Source organism: Gadus chalcogrammus, chromosome 10 (assembly GCF_026213295.1).
Source record: "Gadus chalcogrammus isolate NIFS_2021 chromosome 10, NIFS_Gcha_1.0, whole genome shotgun sequence".
NCBI classification, from domain to species: domain Eukaryota; kingdom Metazoa; phylum Chordata; class Actinopteri; order Gadiformes; family Gadidae; genus Gadus; species Gadus chalcogrammus.
In genome coordinates, this window is record NC_079421.1 from 18,219,967 (window position 1) to 18,242,704 (window position 22,738).

General features: G+C 43.7%; 1 protein-coding gene across 3 annotated transcripts; it reads right to left on the minus strand.

Annotated features, from left to right (window-relative positions):
- Window positions 1-4,009: 4,009 nt before the first annotated feature.
- Window positions 4,010-22,738, minus strand: rps6kal (ribosomal protein S6 kinase a, like). Of its 3 annotated transcripts, none has more exons than XM_056600106.1 (22): window positions 21,114-22,738; window positions 18,405-18,464; window positions 18,129-18,248; window positions 17,912-17,993; window positions 17,687-17,767; window positions 17,042-17,121; window positions 15,566-15,672; window positions 14,978-15,015; window positions 14,549-14,691; window positions 14,310-14,380; window positions 13,460-13,548; window positions 11,667-11,731; window positions 10,714-10,816; window positions 10,477-10,604; window positions 9,700-9,822; window positions 9,043-9,132; window positions 8,600-8,758; window positions 7,933-8,094; window positions 7,325-7,401; window positions 7,098-7,215; window positions 6,630-6,770; window positions 4,018-5,582 (listed from the first exon to the last, which is right to left on the minus strand). In XM_056600106.1, exons 1-22 carry the CDS (start codon window positions 21,153-21,155, stop codon window positions 5,457-5,459), a joined length of 2,205 nt encoding a protein of 734 aa, XP_056456081.1. In that variant the 5' UTR covers window positions 21,156-22,738; the 3' UTR covers window positions 4,018-5,456. The 3 variants fall into 3 exon arrangements, with proteins under 3 accessions (XP_056456083.1, XP_056456081.1, XP_056456080.1); XM_056600105.1 differs by having other exon boundaries at window positions 4,021-5,582; window positions 21,093-22,738; XM_056600108.1 differs by lacking the exons at window positions 17,912-17,993; window positions 18,129-18,248; window positions 18,405-18,464; window positions 21,114-22,738 and having other exon boundaries at window positions 4,010-5,582; window positions 15,566-15,682; window positions 17,687-17,766.

Sequence of the window (22,738 nt, forward strand, 5' to 3'; positions counted from 1 at the left end):
CAAAGAATAAACTGGTGCACCCCTCCCTCCAGGGACGGCCCACTGATGAGATGCATTAAAATCAGGCGCTCCCTCTGCCATATGCTGGTGCCCTTTATCAGCTGCACTTTATTGTCAAAGATGAACCATAAAAAAAATATGGTTCATCTCTCCCTCCCACTCCCCCTCTCTCAACTTTTAAACAGAATGAGTGTCTCATTATGATACTTTTCACTTTCGTTTTTTTGCCCATACATAATAACATGACAACATGGCATCATCATTCTAGAAGTTCATGTAAATATGAGATATAATAGTCAATGTTTAATGTCCCATTGTTCCAACACAAACAATATGAAAAAACAACAATTGGAGCCAACTCTGTCCTCTGTCCTAGGCACGATTAAAGCATTCACGTCACCCTGTTACTCATGCACAGTTCTACCATTTCTGTAATAGTTATACTATTATTATCGTTATTACACTAAGATTTGGGTTGCCAGGTGTCATTTTACAACGAGGAACTTCAACAGTCTATCTGTTGTCATTTTCACTACAGACATAATGGAGGTATTATAAACAGGGGATGTTATGTAAAACAGATATACTCTATTATTTTAACACACACATAAATTACTGGCGGAATGAACACACACGCCGCAATTACATTTTTAAATTACGCAAATAGATTCTCGAGATTCTCTTTTGTGAGTTAAACCCACACACAGGTGCGTGCACTCACACAGTCACACACACACACACACACACACAAACTCACACACACACCCACGCACACAGATAAAAAAGCTTCAGTAATGTAGCATTGACTGCTGTGTCTTGCCGGCTACAGAGAACATTCATGTTGTTATTATGACCCGCATCTTTGCAGCAGCTATTTCTGCAACATAAGTTACATAATGTAATGGCGGCATAGAAATCATAGCAGGAATATAAACAGGAGTAACAGTAACAGGCATTTAAAAACAGAGAAAACATTCATGCCTATGCACATCCACACCAGCACATCAATGTCTAATATTGGATGTTATTGCAAGTGTTGGGCACAATATGATGTTGATCTAGCGACTTGCACCTAAATGTCTATACACACACACATACCTCTCTGCTAACTACATTTATTCATAAATAGAGACGGAAGCATAGCTTTAAATGTTGTTTGGATAGACAAGAATGTATGTCTACATGTAAAAATACACACCGAGTACCGCTGTGTATGTCTACAATGAAGAACAGGAGTGCATTTCAACATGTCTTGAATATATTAAAAGGATTCTTTAAGAACGTACAGATCTACTTTGATTCATATTATCGTGTATATTTTGAGGCATTTGGAAACGTTAGTAAGCCCACCGGCATGTCTGCTATAAGAGAATGTGGGAAGGTTGAGACAGACCTGAAAGTAAGAGAGGAGCATAGCTGTGGCTAACGTTGCTATACTGTCGCTGATGCAGCAACGTTGGAGGTCACAACACGCCACAGATTCAATTCTGAGTGATGTGTGAGCATCGGACAGGGAGGAGTGGGGGGGGGGGGGGGAGGAGAGAGTTGGTCGGTCGGTGCGGAATGGGAAATAAGATTAATCACGTAACCCAAAATCAATTTCACGTTCTCACAGCCCACCCCTCTGAAGAGCTGAGGGCTGTCCAGCCAGCTTCAGTGAGCTGCTATGGATCAGGAGGGGACCCAGCTACAGAAACAAGCCGCCTCTATACTGGGGTACAGTGGGCCAATGGGAGTCCTCACGGCTTACAGGAACCTAACATTGGACCGCTTCAAATCAGTGGAATTCTGGAGGACAGACTGACCTACAACTTCAATTTATTAAGAGTTGAATTGAACTTCATGAGGTCCACGTCAATAAGAGCAGAATTCCCCAGTGGCTTCTGGCTTCCTCGATTCAAGTTTACAATGGAAAAAAAAGCAGAATCAATATTTGGTTTAAAATTCTCAGAGGTTTACATCCAGGGGAAGATAAAGAAAACCTCATATGTGTACTTTTCTTTTTCAAATTAAAATAGCTGAATGCGTTAATGGTGTAAGAAAGACCCAGACTAGGCTAATTTAATAAGTTATAAAAGCAAATATTTGGGCATATATTTGGCGTCAGGATAATTGTCTATTTCCCATGACAAGGATATATGCCTAATACATTTTAAATGTGAAATATATAGCTTTGGGATTTTTTTTTTAACTATCCAAGCTGCATTTAACTTCTCAAAGCATTGTCATGTGTGATAGGAAAAAGCGAATATGCCTGTCTGATATACAAATTGGCCATCATATTATATTCTTCTTTCTTAGACACTGTCAGCAGATTTGGTTGAGCTAAAACACACTCTACAAGGCTCAGACTGAAACAAGACCTTGTGACAACTGTGACATAATTCCCGAAACTGTCTACTGCTCATTTCATGTGTACTTTTTTTAGGCCTTGGTAGGATGTGATCTACAACGGATTTAACAGATAATGAGGAGTTCTTTTTTTTTTCGAGCTGAACAAAAAGCCCTGCACTCTATGAAAAGTGACATAAGTAATATATATCACCATTTGATAGGTAGTTCTTTCACGCACTAACACACCAACAACGCCGTGCTTTTCGAGAACACACACTGTGTCCTGAAAAGCAGCACTGTGGAGAGAAAGAGAGAGAGTTTCAGTATGGTTGTAGACGTTCCAACTTTACCCTTAGGTTGCATCTGAATATTTCCTAAGAGTACTTTGAACAGGAGGGAAGGGGGGGGGGGGGGGGGAGAGAGAGAGAGTGAAAATAAATCACTACGTCCGATATCTTCATTCGTGACAGAGGCCCTGATCAGCTCTTGTCCTGCTCGTTTCACATTAACTCATTATCATACACGCTCCCTCCATTAATTCCCTTGCTTTTATTAGCAGCAATAGTGGATAAACACACACACACGCGGCATGCGTGTGCGGGCCCCCACCCCACACACACACACACCAGGCCGGATGACAAACACAGCCTCTGCCTCATCTGACAGCTAATGGCTTCATTAGGAGCGGCGTGTTAATTGGCCAGCATTGGGGAGACGCTCGTTAATGAGGATAAATTGATTCACACCTGAGCGAGGCGCCACCCCTGGCTCAGCTAGAGTAGGCCTCGACGGCGGGAAAAATCTGAAGATGACGCCGACGACGGGCCGACAGACAAGACCCGTCTCATTTATTAGAGAATACAGGAGTCAACAAAACACACCCCGATCCCCCTGCTATCCCGCAAATAAACAGTCGCGCGCAGCCCCTGCCAAGCGGAGCCGTATAAGCTGAGCGAGTTGATTAGCACCGCGAGGCCAAAACAAAGAGCAGTAAGTCAAAGCAATTAGCCCCACTGTTTACCTCTCAGCTCCCCGGCTGAATGCAGCCAGCATTTAATCCATCTGAGAGAGGGAGGGGTAGCGGGAGAGAGGGAGAGAGACAGAGGGAACGGGTGAGGGAGGGAAAGAAAAATCAGATGAGGTCAAGGTGTCATCCCCGAGCTGGGGATGGAAAAGGACAACAGCTGGTGCGGAGGACAGCGCGGCCGTGCGCTTGCGTGCGTGTGACCGTGTGTGTGCATTCATGGGCGCAGTGCTCGCTTCTCCATACATCTGCTTCACCGCCTGAATGTCCTCGGTGCTCCTGCTCTGCTCTTTGCATGACAGCTCAGTGTGTGTGTGTGTGTGTGTGTGTGTGTCTGCTACACCCCACTGGTTTGCGGTTTAATATATTCCCAGGGGATTGAGGGCTGGACAGACAGAACAAGCGGACTACGCGGATCATTTACATACGGCTGGGGACACATTCAGAGGTGTAGGGAGCACGCAGTGTCCGTTATCCAGTCAGCTGCGATGGCAAAGTAGCACCACCTAGTGGTGACAAATTGCTGCCACATATGCAAGCACAGCGTAGGCTACATTATTGAAAAAATGTTACGTGACCTTACACAGCTTTTTATAGACCATGGCAAAAATAACCATATGACGCATAAATTAAGACACATGGGTATTTAAGTTTAAAGACGCAGTTAACATGGTCCATTGTTTATCAGCGATAACATTTTTAAAGAAACACCCGGATACACAACAAAATGCATGTCAATAATGATCTTTAATGCCAATATATACAGAACTTGAAAGAAAAATAGAATCTTAAAAATTAAATGAAATAAATACAATATGGTACAATTTCCGCAACGTCTTTTTGAAGAGATATCCTTGGAAATGATCTGGTTGGGTGGTCGTTGGTTTTGTTTTGTATATTCGGTCTGTCTTGAGACGAGCCTCCTACCCCCCCCCCCCCCCACACACACACACAACTAAGGGAACCCCCTACAGCTACTGCCCCAGTGTTCATTTTCATCATCGTCATCACATCAACATGCCATCCCCAGCGTTGACACATTCTTTGAACTTTGACCTCAACGGCATTGTTTTTGTATTATTATTATTATTATTATTATTATTATTATTATTAATTTTGTATCTGCAGCATAAACTCTTCTGATACATTGTCGTTATCACAAAGCAAAGCTGCCAAAAGTGCATGTTTAACGCAGATAGAAATCCATGTTGTTGCACACATGCATGTATCCGCGCACAAGTGTCGCACAATGATGTTGACACGGAGGTCGCGACCCGACCCTGCACCGTGTCTGTGACTGCGTGTCTGGGTCTGTGTCTGAGTGTGTGTGTGTGTGTGTGTGTGTGTGTTTCGCCCGACAGCCTCTCCCAGCAGCTGCGAGACAGAGCCTGGGAGTTCTACTTCTGTGATCAATATCATCAATAAAACACTCACACACTCAAATACATTAGTTCACTTAAGAGGACATAAAGAGAAAAAAAAAGCAACGATAGAGAAATTTAAGTATAAAAAAAAAAGAGAAGAGAACCAGGAGGGGGCAGAGAGCAATCGGGTGAGGGGGGGGGGGTGGAGGGTAAGGATGAGGGGGAGGGGCTAGGGCCACAGTTTACCGAAGCAGCTTTTTGAATCAGCCAATCACAGTGAAGAAGAACATCATCAGCTGGTGCCCCTCTACCTCACGTAGCGAGGAAGAGAGTTGGAAAGGCGAGAGGGGGAGAGAGGAGGGCAAGTGCATACGAAAGAAGAAGTGGGAATAAATACAAATGTGTATCCCAGGCAGTAACAGAACTGCTCGTCCCTCTTCCTCTTCCATCCATTTGGTTTGTGTTCGTGTGTGTCTGTATGCGTGTCTGTGTCTATGTGTCTGTGTGGTGCTCTTTGTGAATGTGTGTGTTTCTGTGTGTGTGCAGTACTTCGTAGGTTTATCAAAATAAATAGCTTAAAAAGGGAGACAGTCTACTGGCCAGGAATTGGGACTGTGTGTATGTTTATGCGTGTGCATGTTTATGCATGTGTGTGTGTGTGTGTGTGTGTGTGTGTGTGTGTGTGTGTGTGTGTGTGTGTGTGTGTGTGTGCGTGCGCGTGTATGGTTGTGTGTCTACATGTCCGTGGAGGTGAGTTTCTTCATGCTGCGTCTCTGGGCCAGGCTGGATGCGGCCACGGGCTCCAGCAGCGGCTGGCTCGACTTCTGGCTCAGCGCTGAATATGTGGCCGCCATGGCTCCCTGAGCAGCAACAGAAACAACACAAAGTCAACTCCCTGCATAAACAACTGTAGCAGTGCACCCCACCTATGGCTGCTGCCTGGGGAAGAGAACCGATCGACTGCAGCACATAAGAGAGCATAATGACGTTGGCACTGAGCAAAGACGGCCTTCGAATCAATTCAAGGTCAACTTTAAGTGATGGACAGAAGAATGCTAAGAAGAAGCCTGACTTATCATGAAGGGATGTATCCACCAAACCCCTACTGTTAACGTCATGAAAAGGTTCATTAATCGACATCTCTTGGAAAAACTTAAGATTGTAGGGTCGTGGTTTGAATCCCAGCTCCCCCTAGTTGTTTTCCATAGTTTGCACTTCCCGACAGCCCAGAGCGCAGTAGTTTCATTCAGCTGCCACGCCGCTGTAATGAGAGTTGATGCTAGGTGGTCACTGGCTTGGCGACATGAAGTCACCTCAATAGATCACTTGCTTGCTCCGTAGTAAGGATGGAGAATAGACTCCACCCATTTAATTAGCTTGAATGAATGGAAGGGCATCGATAGACTGATACTATCTGGGGTTGAAAAGGAATTTCTTCAGTTTACTGCATATTGCACATATTGTAAATAATGTTCCTCATATTGCACATTTCAATTTATTTACTTAATTTGTATACACTGTTTTGTTTTGCCTTACCTTTTGCACTTTTTATAATTTATTTATTATAAATATTACTATATTATTTGACCTAATTTTATCCTTTTGTTCTAATTGCACAGTTGGTCAGACATAAACGCAAATTCGATTGCTCTGTATGTCTGGAAAATGACAACAAAGTTGAAAATAAAGTTGACTTTGACTTCATGGAACATAACTTTCTGATGCTTGATGCACACCTCGATAACCCTTAATATGTTGTCTCGGTTGCACAAAAACCCAACTGAGAAGAATTCTGTGGGACCAGAGGCCGAATTAGACACGGGGCAAAAGCCACTGGCCATTTTGTGTCTCTTGTCATGTCGGTCACGTGTCACCCCAGCAGTGTGAGTTCGAGTGGGTGCGCTCACCTTGACCAGGTGAGGTGCGTCGTGCCGTGTGAGCTGAAAGTGAGGCAGTGTGTCCCGACAGGTGATCCAGGCGTGCTTCAGCACCTGCTCTGCCGTGTAGCGCTGGTGAGGATCCACATGCAGCATGTGGGATAGCAGGTCCTGACACACACACACACACACACCATAATAAATAATAATCTACTCAAAGTGGATTAACTAGTAGTAGTAGTTTAATGGATACACACAGGATACAATGGTTCAGGAGGCACGCCAAGAGGTTATGGGTTTCTCTGCTTCTTAACTCTAACTGAACTTAAAAAGGCCTGTTGGTATTCACGGTAAAACCCTTTGTCTTCAATCCTAATCTACATAATAATCACTTCATGAAGTTGTATGAAAATATCTTAGTCGAGGTGTATTTGCTATGAAGAAATGCATATTGTCTGTCTGTCTCGATGCGTGTCTGTCTGCCCGTCTGTTCAATACCTTTGAGGTGTTGGACACAGTGTCCCAGTTTCCGCCGGTGAGGGAGAACTTCCCCGAGCCTATTCGCAGCAGAATGTCCTCTGGGGTGTCGTTGGGTCCGTTGGCGAACGGCGTGTACCTAAGCGACCGGGTCGGGGGGGGGAGAACGCTGTGAGAAACCGGCAGGCTTGAGGAACAAGCGGTGAAGGAACTCTGTCGGGTCTGATGTGTAATGAGCGGTGTCTTACCCAGCGAGCATCGTGTACAGCAACACCCCCAGGCTCCAAATGTCACACGCCGCGTCGTAACCTTGCCGCATTAGTACCTACACACACACACACACACACACACACACACACACACACGTTAACCACCGACGACTATCATGATGGTTTATAAGAATCAGAATATAGTATAAGGGAACCGTTTGAGCTTGAACTGATCGTAATGTATCCAACAAACTGCATGAACTCTATGTAGTCACCATTGGCCTGTTGCTGTTGCTTTGTAATGCAAGTCTGCCCTTGATGCGGACAAGCGGTAGGGAAAGGACACCTTCATAGCCTACAAACACTGCTCCTCTTCGATACAATGCACTGTGCACCATTTGCTGCAGTCCCTCTTTATGACCTCCAAGCTAAATCCATCAAGGGGCCGTTTTCCAGCTTTGTTCTCAACATGCCTGTGGTTTAGCCTCGCTATTCAAAAGATGCTCTAAAGCATAGCGCATCGGTTTGTATCTTCCCATGGCCATGCTTTCAGAAAACATTCCCGCTATGTCTCTATGCTTGTCTAGCCTCTCTCTCTCTCTCTCTCTCACTCTCGTACACACACATTCACAGACACACACACCCACCTCTGGGGCCACAAAGTTGGCGGTGTAGCAGGGAGTGAGCAGCAGGCCGTTCCCCCCGCGGAGCTGCTTAGCGAAGCCAAAGTCACAGATCCGGATGGAGTCAGGGTTCCCTGAGTCGTCCATGTACAGGATGTTGCTGGGCTTCAAGTCTCGGTGGACCACCTGGTGGGTCGGGAGAAGGGGGGGGGGGGGGGGGGATGAGAATGCCGCTCAAACCACTTTGGAAGAATACATTATCATATTTTTGCATCATGGTCAACTCTTCCGACTAATACATCATTGCCAATTGGTGGATCAATCCATATTATGCTTGATACTGCGTCGCATGTTAGGCAAGTCTGTGTTATAGGTTGAAAAATGCAGCATATTCCCAGATGGAATTAGAAGATAATCTCTCACTTTGACGCTTTTAATGCACGACTATTAAAGGGCTCCCATTTTCAAAATGGACATTACATGCAGGCCTGTCCACCGAGATGTATGATGAATAAATTAACTCCCCGATCGCCTGATTTATCGTCCATCCCTTGTGGACCCTCCCATTTGAGATGTTACCAGTGGGTGGATGATGACATTGCTGGCAATGCCCACTCCGCCTCCCACCTGGGGGGGGCAAAGCGGCCCCGTTCAGGATAAACCTCTCTGTTGTTATGAAGCCGTGTCCTACCCCTTGGCAGTGGAGGTAGTCAACGGTCTTGGTGATGGTGTAGAGAACCGCGCTGGCCTCCCGCTCCGAGAAGAACTTCTGCCTGAGGATCTTGTCCAGCAGCTCTCCACCCTTCATCAGCTCCGTCACCACGTACACATACCGCCCCTCGTCGTACACCTGGCACATACAAAGAGACACACGCACGCACAAACACACACATCAAGAAGCAACTTTTGCAGAATTGAATCTCGTTCTCAGAATTGAATCTCGTTCTCACGCATAATTAAGCGTGAGAACGCTTTAATAAGGAATGGCTGTCAATATTAAATCTATCTTATGTAGTCCGTCCGCAAAGGTGTGAATACACATTTTAAAACTACATTTACTATGAGGAAATGCTTTCTATGTACAACATATATTAATATAATGAACCAAAAAATTTTTTAAAACATCAGACGTACGTCTTTGAGGGTGATGATGTTGGGATGCTGTCCGTATCTCATCAGGATTTCAATCTCTTCCGACGGGTCCCTCTTACTCTTGTCTATAATCTGAGGGACGGACAGAACACACACACACACACGCACAAGTTAATAAACAAAAACCAAAGTAACGTCAAGTCAATCCCATGAAGGGAATTTTAAATGACGAGTTAGCATAAGAGTGAATGTGTGAATTGCGTTAACACTGCTGGAGTAACAGGCTGCAGTTGTGCTGCCCTCTACTGGCGGAGAAGCAACTCACTACACAAACCCTAGTGTTAGCAAACCTTTGACCCATCCGTTATTTATAGAGGTAAACAAAGAAGAGGAAGTGTTTCCTGTAGGGCGAGGAGAAGTCAAGCTGCCTAGGGTCTCCGAGGGCTACACCACAGAGTCTCTGGCCTCTGGAACGTGACCAATGGCAGCCTTCCAGGCAGATGCATTTACCCGCCATAGCCATACCCGCAATACCTTGACTCAAGTAACTATACTACAGATAAACAGCTTCCTTTGATCCATTGATTTGATTGCACAAACAAATCTACGTTGCCATGACGGCAGCCATGTTTCAGCTCTACCCGCGCCCCGACCCCTTCCCTCCTTGTCCAGAGTCCCGGCGTGGTTGCCCTCGGTTACCTTGGCGGCGTAGTCGGTGGAGGAGACCCGATGCACGCAGCGCTTGCAGATGGAGTACGAGCCCACGCCGATGTCCTCATGGAGGTCGTAGAGGTCAGAGAACTGCGCCGAGCCTGTGTGCATCTAGAGGACCAGGGTAGTTCTGCATCAGTATCTCAGAAGATCGATCGATTGATTTGATTTAAGTCTCCTGCACCCTGTAGGTATCCAGTCCATATGGGCTTATAAGGAAGTAACAAACATACAAATGATACAGTACAAAAGTGGACACATTCATTCATTCTTTCTTTAATACGTCTATAGATCAATCTCAAATAATGATATCATCAAAACAAGCTAAAAGACAAAAGCCATAATCAGGGGTATAAACATGGTCATCTCCCCCGAGCCAAATCTAAACATTTCGCCAAAGCCAAAACCTTGTCCGTGTTTAAGCGTGTTTAAGTGTTCCATCTGTTGCTACAGATGTGCCTAGTTGCATTATTAATCACCGTTGGTACGGATGTGTGCCGTTGCTCTAACGCCTTCATTTCCAGAGGGATGAATAAAGTGAACCGAGTACCCATCCATCTCACGGAAACATCCTTTCAGTTCAAACATAAACGGCGTTACCATGATAACGGCCCTCTACTAGTATCTGTTCAGCATCGCGTCGTCGTCTCTCACAGCCACGTGTGACCGCTACTCTTCTGGAGGTGGATGTTGTTAACAGGGGTCCACGTCCTGACCACTGGGTGTGAACAGTAAAACGCCGTGTTTGTGCGTGTGCGTGCCCACCTGAACTATAGGCAGTATGCTGAGCAGGGGCGAGCCCTTTGCGTTCTCCTCGAACGGCGCCGGGGCCACGAAGCTGAAGCCTTTGAAGAGCTGGTGGGCGTTCGCACTGGGAGGGATACCAGGAGAATCTGGAACACACACACACACACACACGTTGTGAAGGTTGCCAGCGTCACCATGGTTACCAGAGTGGCGGGTTGCTTTTGACCGCAGGCGTGTGTAGGCGTGCACACTTACCTTTAGGAGTTTTAGCGGTGAACTCGGGGTCAAAGCAGAACGTGTCATCTGGCTTGCCTGCGGCTGGTTTGAACGGGGGCTGGAGCTCCCTCCTGTACAGCTTCTGTTGTGGATAATGAAACACACGTACTCACTAACTTAGAGAAATAATCAACACGTTAGCCAGCGCCACACTTGTGAGCACTTTCTGTTGTGGATGCAAATATATTAAAACCATGTATTAACACACACACACACACACACACACACACTAAAGTGCATGCCAGCCTCAATGTTGTGGGGACCTGTTGATGCGTGATAGAGGGGCCGACCACCAGATTAACCCCATCCCCTCCCCTCACTGTTCTGGCTGCCCAATAGCTTCCTGCTGCTGCCTAAACACTCACACAGCGCTATTAGGGCACACACACAGAGAGCTGGCCTTCTGCCCAGACATGCACCAACACACACACACACACACACACACACACACACACACACACACACACACACACACACACACACACACACACACACACACACACACACACACACACACACACACACACACACACACACACACACACACACACACACACCTAAGCAGGCCAGCAGTCAGGGTGCCAACAGTCTGTTAGGTGTGAAGCCTGAATAGAGGCTGAAAAACATAGTTTGCGTGTGTGTGATAAAAGTTGAACATCATGCTTTGTCTGGTATACAGCTGCGTTGTATGCTGGACGCAATTCACCCCGAAACTGGCAGGCTTGTACCACCATAGACTATCAAATGATTCACAAGAGCTTGGCTAGTCAGTGGTTGACTGGTAGACTTTTAACTACTTGCCTACTTTATATTGCTTGTTACTGGTTAATTGTGGAAGGGGTTATATTTGGAAGAAGAATAAGAAGGAGGAGGAGGAGGAGGGTGTGTGTGTGTGTGTGTGTGTGTGTGTGTGTGTGTGTGTGCGCACTCACATTCCAGTCAATAGTGGAAAAGAAAGCGTGCCGTTTGATCTCTTCCACACCATCAGCCCCGGCGCCTGGAGTGGAAGAGAGAGAGGGGAAGTGTGTGGAACACGATTTACCGCTTCATTACCACTTTACTACCACTTTCCATTAGAGACACACACACACACACACACACACACACACACACACACACACACACACACACACACACACACACACACACACACACACACACACACACACACACACACACACACACACACACACACACACACACACACACACCTCTTTAGGGATCTGCTTTCAGAGTCTGCTGCTAACTTAATTACAGCTCGGCATAATCAAATGGACCAAGGTGAGACACACAACTCAATTAACTTGAAACATTCTGGTAAAAGGATCTAAGGGCACCTCACTGTTTACACGATGACTTGATGAATGCAAAGTTGAGTGGTCGAAAATTATTATTTCTGTCAAATTGTAGTAACTAATGACTGTATTAGTTTTACTTTGTGTAGTAACAATCCAGTACACCCCTTAGTCCTGTCTTTTGGAAGCTTTCACCGTGACTTGTTTGTGAGTTAATTGGTTAATTGGTTAATTGGATACCGGTAGCATGCAGCCATGTTGACAGCGTGGCAGGAGGCAGCTGGTACATGATGGGGTGGACAGTATAATCGGTATGAATTGAATGAAAGAGTTAATTGATTGAAAGAATTTTAAAAAATTAAATAAAAAACGTCACTTAACACTGATATGGGCGGAGTGAAGGAGTGGTCAGACATCCTACACGCAACGCTGATATCTGGTTGACATCGTATTTTTCCCTGATTTAGCTTGTGAAAACATTCCCTTGGTTCAGAGATGTGTTTTATTTGGATATCGCTTCAAAAAATAAGTAGTAAGAAGTCAAATGTTGTGTGAGGGATGTCCGCTGCTTCTTGAATCTTGCCCTTGTTCAAACATTGATAAAGGGTGGTCCTTATACGAAACAAGGGCATCGAGTGAAAAAGAACAGTTTCCCTAAGCTCTAGCACCTCCCAGTGTCATAGCGTGATATAAACCGTGAGCTTGATCATTTTAATTTATACCGCAATATAATTGTTTGGCTATACTGCCCAGCCCAAGTTGCCATCTCCATCTCAGCGATGTTCTGTGTCATAGTTTAAGGTTGTGGTTGGGGATGTCCGATATTGGCTTTTTTGCCGATATCCGATATGCGATATTGTCCAACTCTAAATTTTCGATTCCGATATCAGCCGATACCGATGTCGATATTTGGGTTATTTTTCCTCAAACCTAATTTAGGTAACATTACATATCTCCTGTTGTGGAATTAACACAACATGCTTAATGTTATTGTGATGCCCCACTGGATGCATTCTTGAATGCAACAAGGCTTTCCAAATGTTAACATTGTCTGTGCAAAATAAGAAAAATACTTCAACTTAATTTAAGGGAAAAGTGCCATGTTTTTTTTTTTTTTTTTCAAAAAAAATCCGATATCGATATTGACCGATATTACATTTTTATGCTAATATCGGGCCGATAATATCGGTGGGCCGATAATATCGGACATCTCTAGTTGTGGTATTTTACGTTGAGGCTGCTTCCCCATAGGGAGTCATAACATAATGTATTCAGTGGAACTCCCTCGCTGCTTATTACCCATTATTCTGTTTCTTTCAACATTAAGTTCCTACTTGTAGGGTTGCTTGTCAAACTGTCTGTTTTTCCTATCTATGGACTACCATTTATACTGCTGCAACATCTGCTCGCTCTCCGCGAGTGTTCCTTACCGAGTCTGTTGGCAGGGTTACGTTTGAACAGCATTCTCAGCAAACTCTGTGCCTCCAGACTCAGGAACTGTGGCATACCCAGCTTAGCTCTGAGAGGAAATGGGATCAGAGAGTGCTAGGGGTCAGCTCAGACGAAAGAAAAAAAAAGACAAATACTGGAAAGTGAGTGAAAGCAGTCCAAAGTCAACGGTGGATTAAACGGAAACCAAACACCGCCGTTTAGGCCAGTACCCAACCGGGTAAAAAAAATGCTTTATCGCTGACTTCTGGTGATGATATTTAGGGGCGGGGCTACATTGGTGCCCAGACTTTCCCTCTCTTGCACTCTTAACCCCAACAATCAGACTGGTGGAGGGGGGGGTGATGCCAGAATGTTTGATTGACGTTACCTGGCAAGTTACCTCCAACTAACAATAACAGGGAATGCATTCAATAGCATGTGTTCAATCTACAGAGAAAGTCCAGTCCATATTTACATTGTTCATTGCATTTATTTACATTATAGATTCTAGAAACTGGTATAATACCCATTACATCACCTTTTATAATAATATTGCAGGTCTACTAGTGTAGCATCGTACACCATGTCATACACAGTATGCTGAAGTGTTTCCATTACAAATGTAAAAACTCTGACGTCGTAGTGCCCGCTAGCAGGGTGAATCCCATCCTCAACCGTAGACACCCAACATATCACGGATGCCATTCACAGTATTCTGCACAGGCCATCTTCACGCCTCATCGTGAACGTTCTGACCCCAGGCTGCTCATGGTAACTCAGGGCTCGAGGCACTTCGAACAAATCGGAAAACGGACAGGATGAGAGTAAAAAGGGCGGAGGCGGACTCACTTGAGAATCATGTTCATGGTCTCGTTGCGGTCTTTCCCTTGGAACGGTAATGTCCCCGTTAGCATCTCAAACTGTTGAACGCAACAAGGAGAAAAATAACCGAGACAAGACAGATTAGAGTCGGTTCGGCCCACACGGTAGACCATCTGAGAATAAAAGCAAATCAACTTAAAGAGAAACTCAATGTATCGAATTAAGGAAATTGAGATGAGGTCAATGTTGTACTTGTGTTTGTTTACCATTAGCACGCCTAGCGACCACCAGTCAGCGCTCTGTGTGTGTCCTCTCCTGTTGACCACCTCAGGGGCCATATACTCCACTGTACCACAGAAGGAATATGCCTTCTTATCAGCATCTACTGACTCCTTACTCAACCCAAAGTCTGAGAGACATGGACATAGAGCGAGAGAGAGCGAGAGCGAGAGCGAGAGCGAGAGAGAGGGAGAGAGAACCATTACATCACACTACAATGGTGAGGGTAAGGCACAAGAGGATTTAGAGCCAATAAATCCAAAGCTGGAAGACAACACACCTGAGACAATCTGTAAACTCATTAAAAAGATGAACCAGCTATAATTGCATGCATATTGCATTATTTATTTATTTGCATAGATTTTACTGCTTAAAAGCTTAGTGACAGTTGATTACAGGAAACGGCAAGTACTAACCTGTTAACTTGATATGGCCAGCTTCATCAAGTAATATACTGAAAAACAGAACCCATCTTACTTAATTGAATCCCTAAAACGAAACTATTGCCATATAAATAAGTATCATACATCACCAAACTAAACTCAATCTAATTTAAATGACTCTTAAGAGCAGAAACATTAATAACAGATAAGAGGAATAGAGGTGAGGTCACAGGTAAGGAGAAAGAGGTGAAATTATGTCACAGGTGAAAATAGTTGTGAGGTCTCAGGTAGAGAGTAAGAGGAAAACATGATATCACATCTGAGTGGAATAGCAGTGAGGACACTGGTAGAGAGTAAGAGGGGAACAGTTTGACACAGGTAAGAGGAATAGAAGTGAGGTCCCAGGTAAGAGGTCAAATGTGGATGCCACCGGGGAGAGGTCAAGAGGTACGGGGTGAGGTCATAGGTGAGAGTCAAGCGGTAATGCCGTGAGGTCATGTATAGGGATTAGGTGAGGCACGCTAACAGGTCAGGGTTACACGGGTGATGTCAAAAGGAAGAGGAAAGACAATAAGATAACCGAGGTAGGGTCATGGTGACTAGTGGGTGGGATGTCCATACTTCTCTGGTTTGAGATCTCTGTAAACTATGCCCAGTGTGTGCAGATGGTCTAGGGCCAGGGCCAGCTCTGCAAGGTAGAATTTCACATCCTCCTCTGTAAACATAACCTGACAAGAACTGGACAAATTTACTCTCTGGACTCAGGAGAGGAAAGAAATGCAGCAGCTAGAATCAAGAATGTCAAACAAAAAGACAAACATGGCATCATTGGTTATTTTTAAACATCTATTCATGAATTCGCCAACATGTTGGGAGACTTAGTGACAGTAATGACCAATAGTTCAGCCAATTTTTAGCAATTCAAGACTTTACTAATGAAACGCAAAATTGCGTTTATACTTTTTAATACTTTTATGCAACAGAATTTCAAATTTTCAAGCACAACTTGAATAACATTAGTGCTTATTGAGATGATGTCTTAACCCACTGTGAAATAAACAGTTTTTCCACATTTGTCTTCACAATTTTGTATATCCAAGGATCAAAGGATATAATACTTCATTACAACATCATTAAAATAATTTGATGAGGCACAGGCAGACAATCAAGTCGGTTAGGGTTAGGACAACCTCCCATTTTTTTTTTTACTAAAAATATTTTTTTTTATGGCTTATCTAAGTGCAATAGGGCATAAGGCAAGATGAGTAAAAAGAAAAGCATAAAACAACAGTGACAAATTAGGTGCAATTGCTTCTACTTGAATAGAGCCATTGCTCTCCTTGTGACATAAACAATTGTGATTTGACGTTAGTTTTTACAATGCCTGGCAATATCAAAAGGTCGGATTTATTATTTGGTTAAACCAAGGTATGCATACTTTGCATTGGCATCTTCACAACGGACCTAATTTCTCTCACCTCTTCTATCTCTGTGCTTACATCTCACCCGAGATTGAACCAACTTTCTGCAGTATTCAATTCAATTCGATTAAATAGGTACAGTCTAAAAAGGGCTTAACAGGCCATATATTTATAGCATCACCAGACACAATCAGCCTCTTTCATTGTAATGAACAAAGGACACTGAATCGGTTTTGTCGAAGTCAGTCCGGTGAGGGAGCAAGAGATGAGGCAAGTATGGCTACCTTATTTGCACTGACTGGAATACACTTTGAGGCCATTTTGAACAATGATAAACATTGTGTTGGCAATAACATGTACGCACACACACACACAATGAAATGCAATACATAATAAACATGCATTTAAAAATGTGTATTTATATTCGTAAATAAGGAGATGCATAGAATAGTGGGGAAATATGGTTGCATATTTACACACCATTATTAGAATAACATCATGCATAATGTTAGTCTTTTTCATTTCATTACATCCATTGTTTTGGTCTAACTACTATCGAACTGTAGTGTATTTTTGCCCCACTCGTCTAAAATGCATTTATTATGTCAAATATTGTCACAAGCAATCATGATTTTGTGGGCCGACATTAAGAAATAGTGCTTAGAATCGAGCTTACCTCTTTGGATAAACGAGTGAATACATCTCCTCCCCTTAGAAAGTCCAGTATTAAATACAGTTTTCCTTCGGTCTGAAATGCTGAGGAGAAAACGATAGAATAGCAGACGGACATAGAGGTCAAATGAGACAGTAATAGCATTAGTTTATATTGAGACTGATTAAGTAGTCTGGTTATGCGATGGTGTGATGATGATGCCTTGCATACTGGAATGTACTGGAATGATATTATAGCTTTTTTTTGCATAACTAATTCTTCAACGACCCCAATTGTTTAAGGGAAAAACTAACATTTAGCTTACATTTGAAATATGAATCATTATCATTTCAAAATAATCGCTGACACATTTCTGTCAAGCTGTTAACACGATACATTTAAATGATTTCTAAAGGCAAACAGGAACAGTTTACTTTAAGACACATTGAATGGGTTAGTATTTAACAGGATAACTATGGGATAACTAGTATTATAGTTGTCTGACTGAGGGATTCATTAGTTATTGGTTGTGTTTTTGGTGCCAATCTTTAGGATAGGTGGCAGTTGGTATATGAAGACCAGAGTGGAAAGGCAAGGTATATAAATTCCCTTCCTGACACACAACATTTGTTTGTGAATTCACCAACACACAAATAGTGCTTCTCTTACCATAGTGCAATTTCACTATGAAGGGGTGATTGACCTCCACTAAAATGTCTCTCTCCATCTTGGTGCGAACTCTGTCCCTGACTGGAGACAACAAGAATACAAGAACATACCAAGAGATTCAATTAGCTAATGTGAACAACATATACAGACCACTGGGGTCGGTTGATACGTTTCTATCAGGGAAAGGTTAAGAGCAGGTAACAAGACATGTGGAGAATGGGTTACCTTTCAACGATGCCTTTTTCAGTACTTTCATTGCATATAACTGACCAGCATCTGGACCCATGATCTTCCTGACGAGAAACACCTGAGAGGGCAAGTGGGCATTTGATTACAAGGCACGCCCCTGCTGTTGTTACAAGCAAGCCGTCAGCCAGAGATTCAGCGCCACCTTATTTTCGCTACCAGCACTGTATTCAATGACCAGTAGGCGTCTCCTCACCTTGCCGAAAGAGCCCTGGCCCAGGACCTTGAGCAGTTCGAACTGCGACGGGTCTGCCTTCTCACAGCCCTCTTTCACATGGTGGGTGATGGGGATCTCCTTATAACCCCCCTCATCGTCCTACACACAAACACGCACAGACACATATCATCAACACCCACAACAGAGCAGTTTTGACGCCGACAGACACCATGACATGATTATTGTTGTGTACATTTGCACACAAACAGACAAATATATACGACACCATTCAAAGCAAATATCATCAATACTCACACAGTCCGTGAAAGGCTCTTCCTCCTCCATGGGCTCGTCCATGATCTGATGTCCGTTGACCTGGAAGGGAACCATCGGACCTGATCAGCGGATATGCTACTTTTAATATGCCTTGTAAACAGAGCACACATTCAGCACTGTACACCACAGGTTGCAGACCCAAAGTGTGTATTAGAAAAATGTTTCAAACGACAACAACAACATAGCCAGGATGGAGTGTCACAAGCAGACTTGGTTTGTGCTTTAACGCTGGGACTGTACTGAAGAGACGTTTGTTTTCAAACAATATGGAGTCCAGTCCATACACAAATCCAGTCCAGCTGTGGCTCTCCATCTATAAAGCCTGATGTTCCTAGAACTATTGTTGCCTAATCCTCAGACAGAGCGGCACAACATGGCTGGTCGACTGGGAGGCTAGTGTTTAGTAGGGAGGTGGTACGAGTAAGTGTGGACATGATCCGTAAATTACTTTCCAACAAACGTTTATTTACTTATTTTGTTTTTAATATGTAGTGTGAGTATTCATGCATGTACAATTGTGGATGTTTGATTAATGTATCAGATTCTGTGGATTTGACAGCCTTTTTTTGCCTGCTTTTGCTTTTCTTGGCAGCTCGTGAGACAAAGTAAATTCAAGACTTCAGGCTATGGTTAATCTGATGATGGATGGCTGCCATGATGACAATGTTCAATACACCAAATTATTATTTGTTTAAAGAATAACGTACATGCCCCTTTAATGCAGAGAAATGCGTCTGACACGCATGTGCAGACACGCATTGGGGAAACAATTATAATCTCGAGATGTAATGAAATCATTTGAAGCATGCAAGTTTTATCATTTATTCAGTGAACGAGGATTTAACAAGCTGAATGTTCTTGTGTCGTAAACGTGTCTGTGTGTGTGTGCGTGTGTGTGTGTGTTGAATTCCATCAGGCGTCTACGGGGAGGGATGACTCATACATGTACATAAGCCCACTGAAGGGGCGGAGCATCGCAGACACTCGCATGGATGGAAAAAACAGAAAACAGACCTACACGATAGGACCACGTTATTTTAGCAATAGAGAGTAGAGTATATTTCCAAAATCTGTCATTTTTACTATTACCTTCCAAATACTACCATATGCAATGAACTAAGCAGGTGGGTCATGTGATAAAAACATCTTGTGTATGCATGAAAATGCTAGCCCATAGACTTGCAGGTTTGTGTTCTGTGGATGTGTCATTATTCACACTTGGATTTCTACTCCCACCTTAAAGTGTCATGACAGCTTGGTAGAGAGGAGTGCAACAGCCTACACTCCGAGCAGCAATGAACTTGACTAGCCTTTACCAGTCATCATGATACAGAGTTGAGTATGTTAGCGAACGTGGGTTATATAAAAGCACATGTAGAAAAATTGTATGCTTGGCAAGAAGCAAGCTGAATAGTGCGTGCGTTGTTTTATAAAGACATCTTCATTTTGATGCCATTATGTACTCTGCAAACCCTGCATGCTGAGTGCCTCTGCTACGTTTCAGGGCCACGTTTGATTGTATTTGAAGAACAAAGGTTACGTAGGTAACCAAGGTTATGTGAGGTAATTGTTGGATCACTCCAATATGGTATCCATCCGCCGCGACGAGATGCCATATTAGAGTGATCAAATATAGTGAAACAACCCCAGTTTTTGAATCTGTGTAAAATGAAGTGTGTGCCCTTTTCTCTAACAAATCTAAGAGGCGTGAAAGATTTGTGAAGGATTGCAAAGGACGTTGGAGGAGAATGAGGATACCCGAGTAGAACACACAAACCGATGTTTGTTTTTGTCCAAACATCGACAGCATAACATTTAATCTTAAACATTTAACTCGAGGCTCTCAACTGAGCATTGGGCTTTCAACGCGAAATGCATTTGTTATGATGCAACCTCGATGTCGCCTCTCTTTCTCGAGGTTTTTGTCGTGTTCGTCGGTGCGCAACAAGTCTACATTGCTGATCCATCAGATAATATGGGCAGTTTAGTCCAATTATAAATATATTGGAATAACTGCTCATGTAAATAAACAAGTAAACAAAAAACAACAGCACTGTCCTGCGTCTACTCTTGGACGAATGAAAGTGCCTTAAATAAATGTCACATCAGAACACACGTTTTACAAATATGCTTCTTCGATTGACATGCGAAACATTTGGTTATTCGCCTGTATGGAAGATGTGGGGGCGTTTACGAAAAATAGTTTACATTTTTTTAAGAGCCAAAAGTCAACAATAAAGACGCCTTGGCTCTTGTTGGACCTATTCTACCCGCTGGTTCATGTGCTAAACAACTTGGCTAACCTTGAACTAGCCGTGGAGACAAAACCTTAGCTAGTACAGTCCAACAATCAGGACAATGTAGCGTCTACCGATGCCCCAAGGCATGTCCCCACTACAATAACCCTACGCATAATGCTTTAAACTACAATAAACAAACCTAACCAACACCCGTAGTGGCATACAAAATAAACATTAGCGCTATCCCCACAGCTGTTAGCCCCAGCTATTGTGTTAGCATGATGCACTGCCAATGCTTGCTTCGCTGCAGCTCCTCCTGACGGGAGATTCTGTACAACCAGGAGGGGACACGCACGAAATATCGCATTGCTAGTACAGATACGGATTTAATCGACACAACACACGGGTCTTCAGTTCACAAACTTACCTCGCTACTAACGCTATTTACCTCCATCTTGTGCCAGGATTCCGCTGGCTCGGAGAAAGGCATCGTAGGCAACCTAGACCCCCGCTCCACGTTGCATGTCTCCCCTATTTGGAAGTCCGGATGTTCGGTCGTGATGATCGCACACAAACACGCTAATACGACGGATAACAGCTATGTGCTTAGAAAAGGGGGGCTGGTGTCTGAATAGTTGATTCTGTTGACTGTACCATACGCTCACCAAACACCGCTACCCTGCCATAGATGCGAATATGGCGGCTACTGTGGTACCTAAACGTCAGTGAATGAGAGATTATTGACGTAGCTCTGACGCAATCCAGTTAAGGATTTCCCCCAAACCTGCAGAGCAACAACCTGAAACCGGGAAAGTGGGAGGGGGTTGGGGTTAAAGTGATGGGAGGAGATGGTGGTCGTTATCCATTGTGCTCCATGGATAGAATGACGCGAGTACATCGACGTCTGGCATAATAAAACATGTCATTGAGGTCAAGAATTAGAATATTTTTGTTTAATCCCTGGGAAGGGTATGTGTCAAATGGTTTAAGGCCAACTGTTGTATAAACCTGTCCATTCCTGTATCCAAGTGGACCTAAGAAGCTTAAGCTACATTATGTTTTTGTTGAGAGCAACACTGGAAAAAGAGTCAATGGATTGCATGTGCTAATGGATAATAACAGCCATGTCACATCTCTTTGATATGATTGCCATGTAAAAGACCAAACAAATTTAAAAGTTTATCAACAAAACACAGCATTCTCTTGTAATTCAGATTAGGTTATTTATTATCGCGTCTGGGGCGAGACCAGAGCAAGGCGAAATTATATGCAGTAAAAAAGGCATTGTCTGCCCAACAGTCATAGTGAAGCATTAATCCACAGGCACTAGGCATGGAGTTGTGGTAATATGGGTGCAGGGCTCTCAAGTTTTGAACTGAGTTCAGAGTGAGATTTTGTTGCAGGCGGCAGGGGGGGTGGGGGGGGGGTATATATTAATATGCGACTGCGTACAAATGTGTCCACAGATATGGGGACTAATGTATGATAGTAAGCATTATTGGCACTTAACACTAATATTCAGAAACACCACTGCCTCAAAAGGATATTGGCCTAAGCAACACCAGTAGAGGCATATACTTTTCCCTGAACTTTTAAACGTTGCAAACGTGCAAAAACATAATTATATATTTATGTGGCATTCAGTCCAATGCTTAAAATATATCTGTGGCATTCAGTAGGCCAATGCTGTGGTAAAGTGTGTAAAGTATGACCCAGTGTTTCTATCTGTTCAATAGATATAACTTTATCAATCCCCTGTAGGAGAAATGTGTTAATGTTTGTCCCCCATAAAACAATAATGGTAAAAAAATAAATACAAAACATGACGGTAACTCTAAAGTCAAACCGTCCAATCGGAAGGCTCTACTTAACCACTCCCCCTACCCATTTCCACCAATGCAAAGCGTGTGCATGGGTTGAATTGCGCGTGTCTCACGCCGAATGCGTGAGACTTGAGAGCCCTGACCCCTGTGGGTGTATGCGCAAGAAGGACAGAGTACTCGCTCTTGTCCGATGCTAGCTTAATTTGGGCGTGTGGGGGTTATTCTGACGGTATGTCAGTATGTAAAAACA

Coding starts and splice junctions, on each gene's coding strand:
- rps6kal (XM_056600105.1), bottom strand. CDS start 21,155: ATGCCTTTCTCCGAGCCAGCGGAATCCTGGCACAAGATGGAGGTAAAT. Junction 11,732..13,459: donor TAACCCTGCCAACAGACTCG/GTAAGGAACACT, acceptor CTTCCACTCCAG/GCGCCGGGGCTGATGGTGTG. Junction 7,402..7,932: donor CCAACTTTGTGGCCCCAGAG/GTGGGTGTGTGT, acceptor GTGTGTGTGTAG/GTACTAATGCGGCAAGGTTA.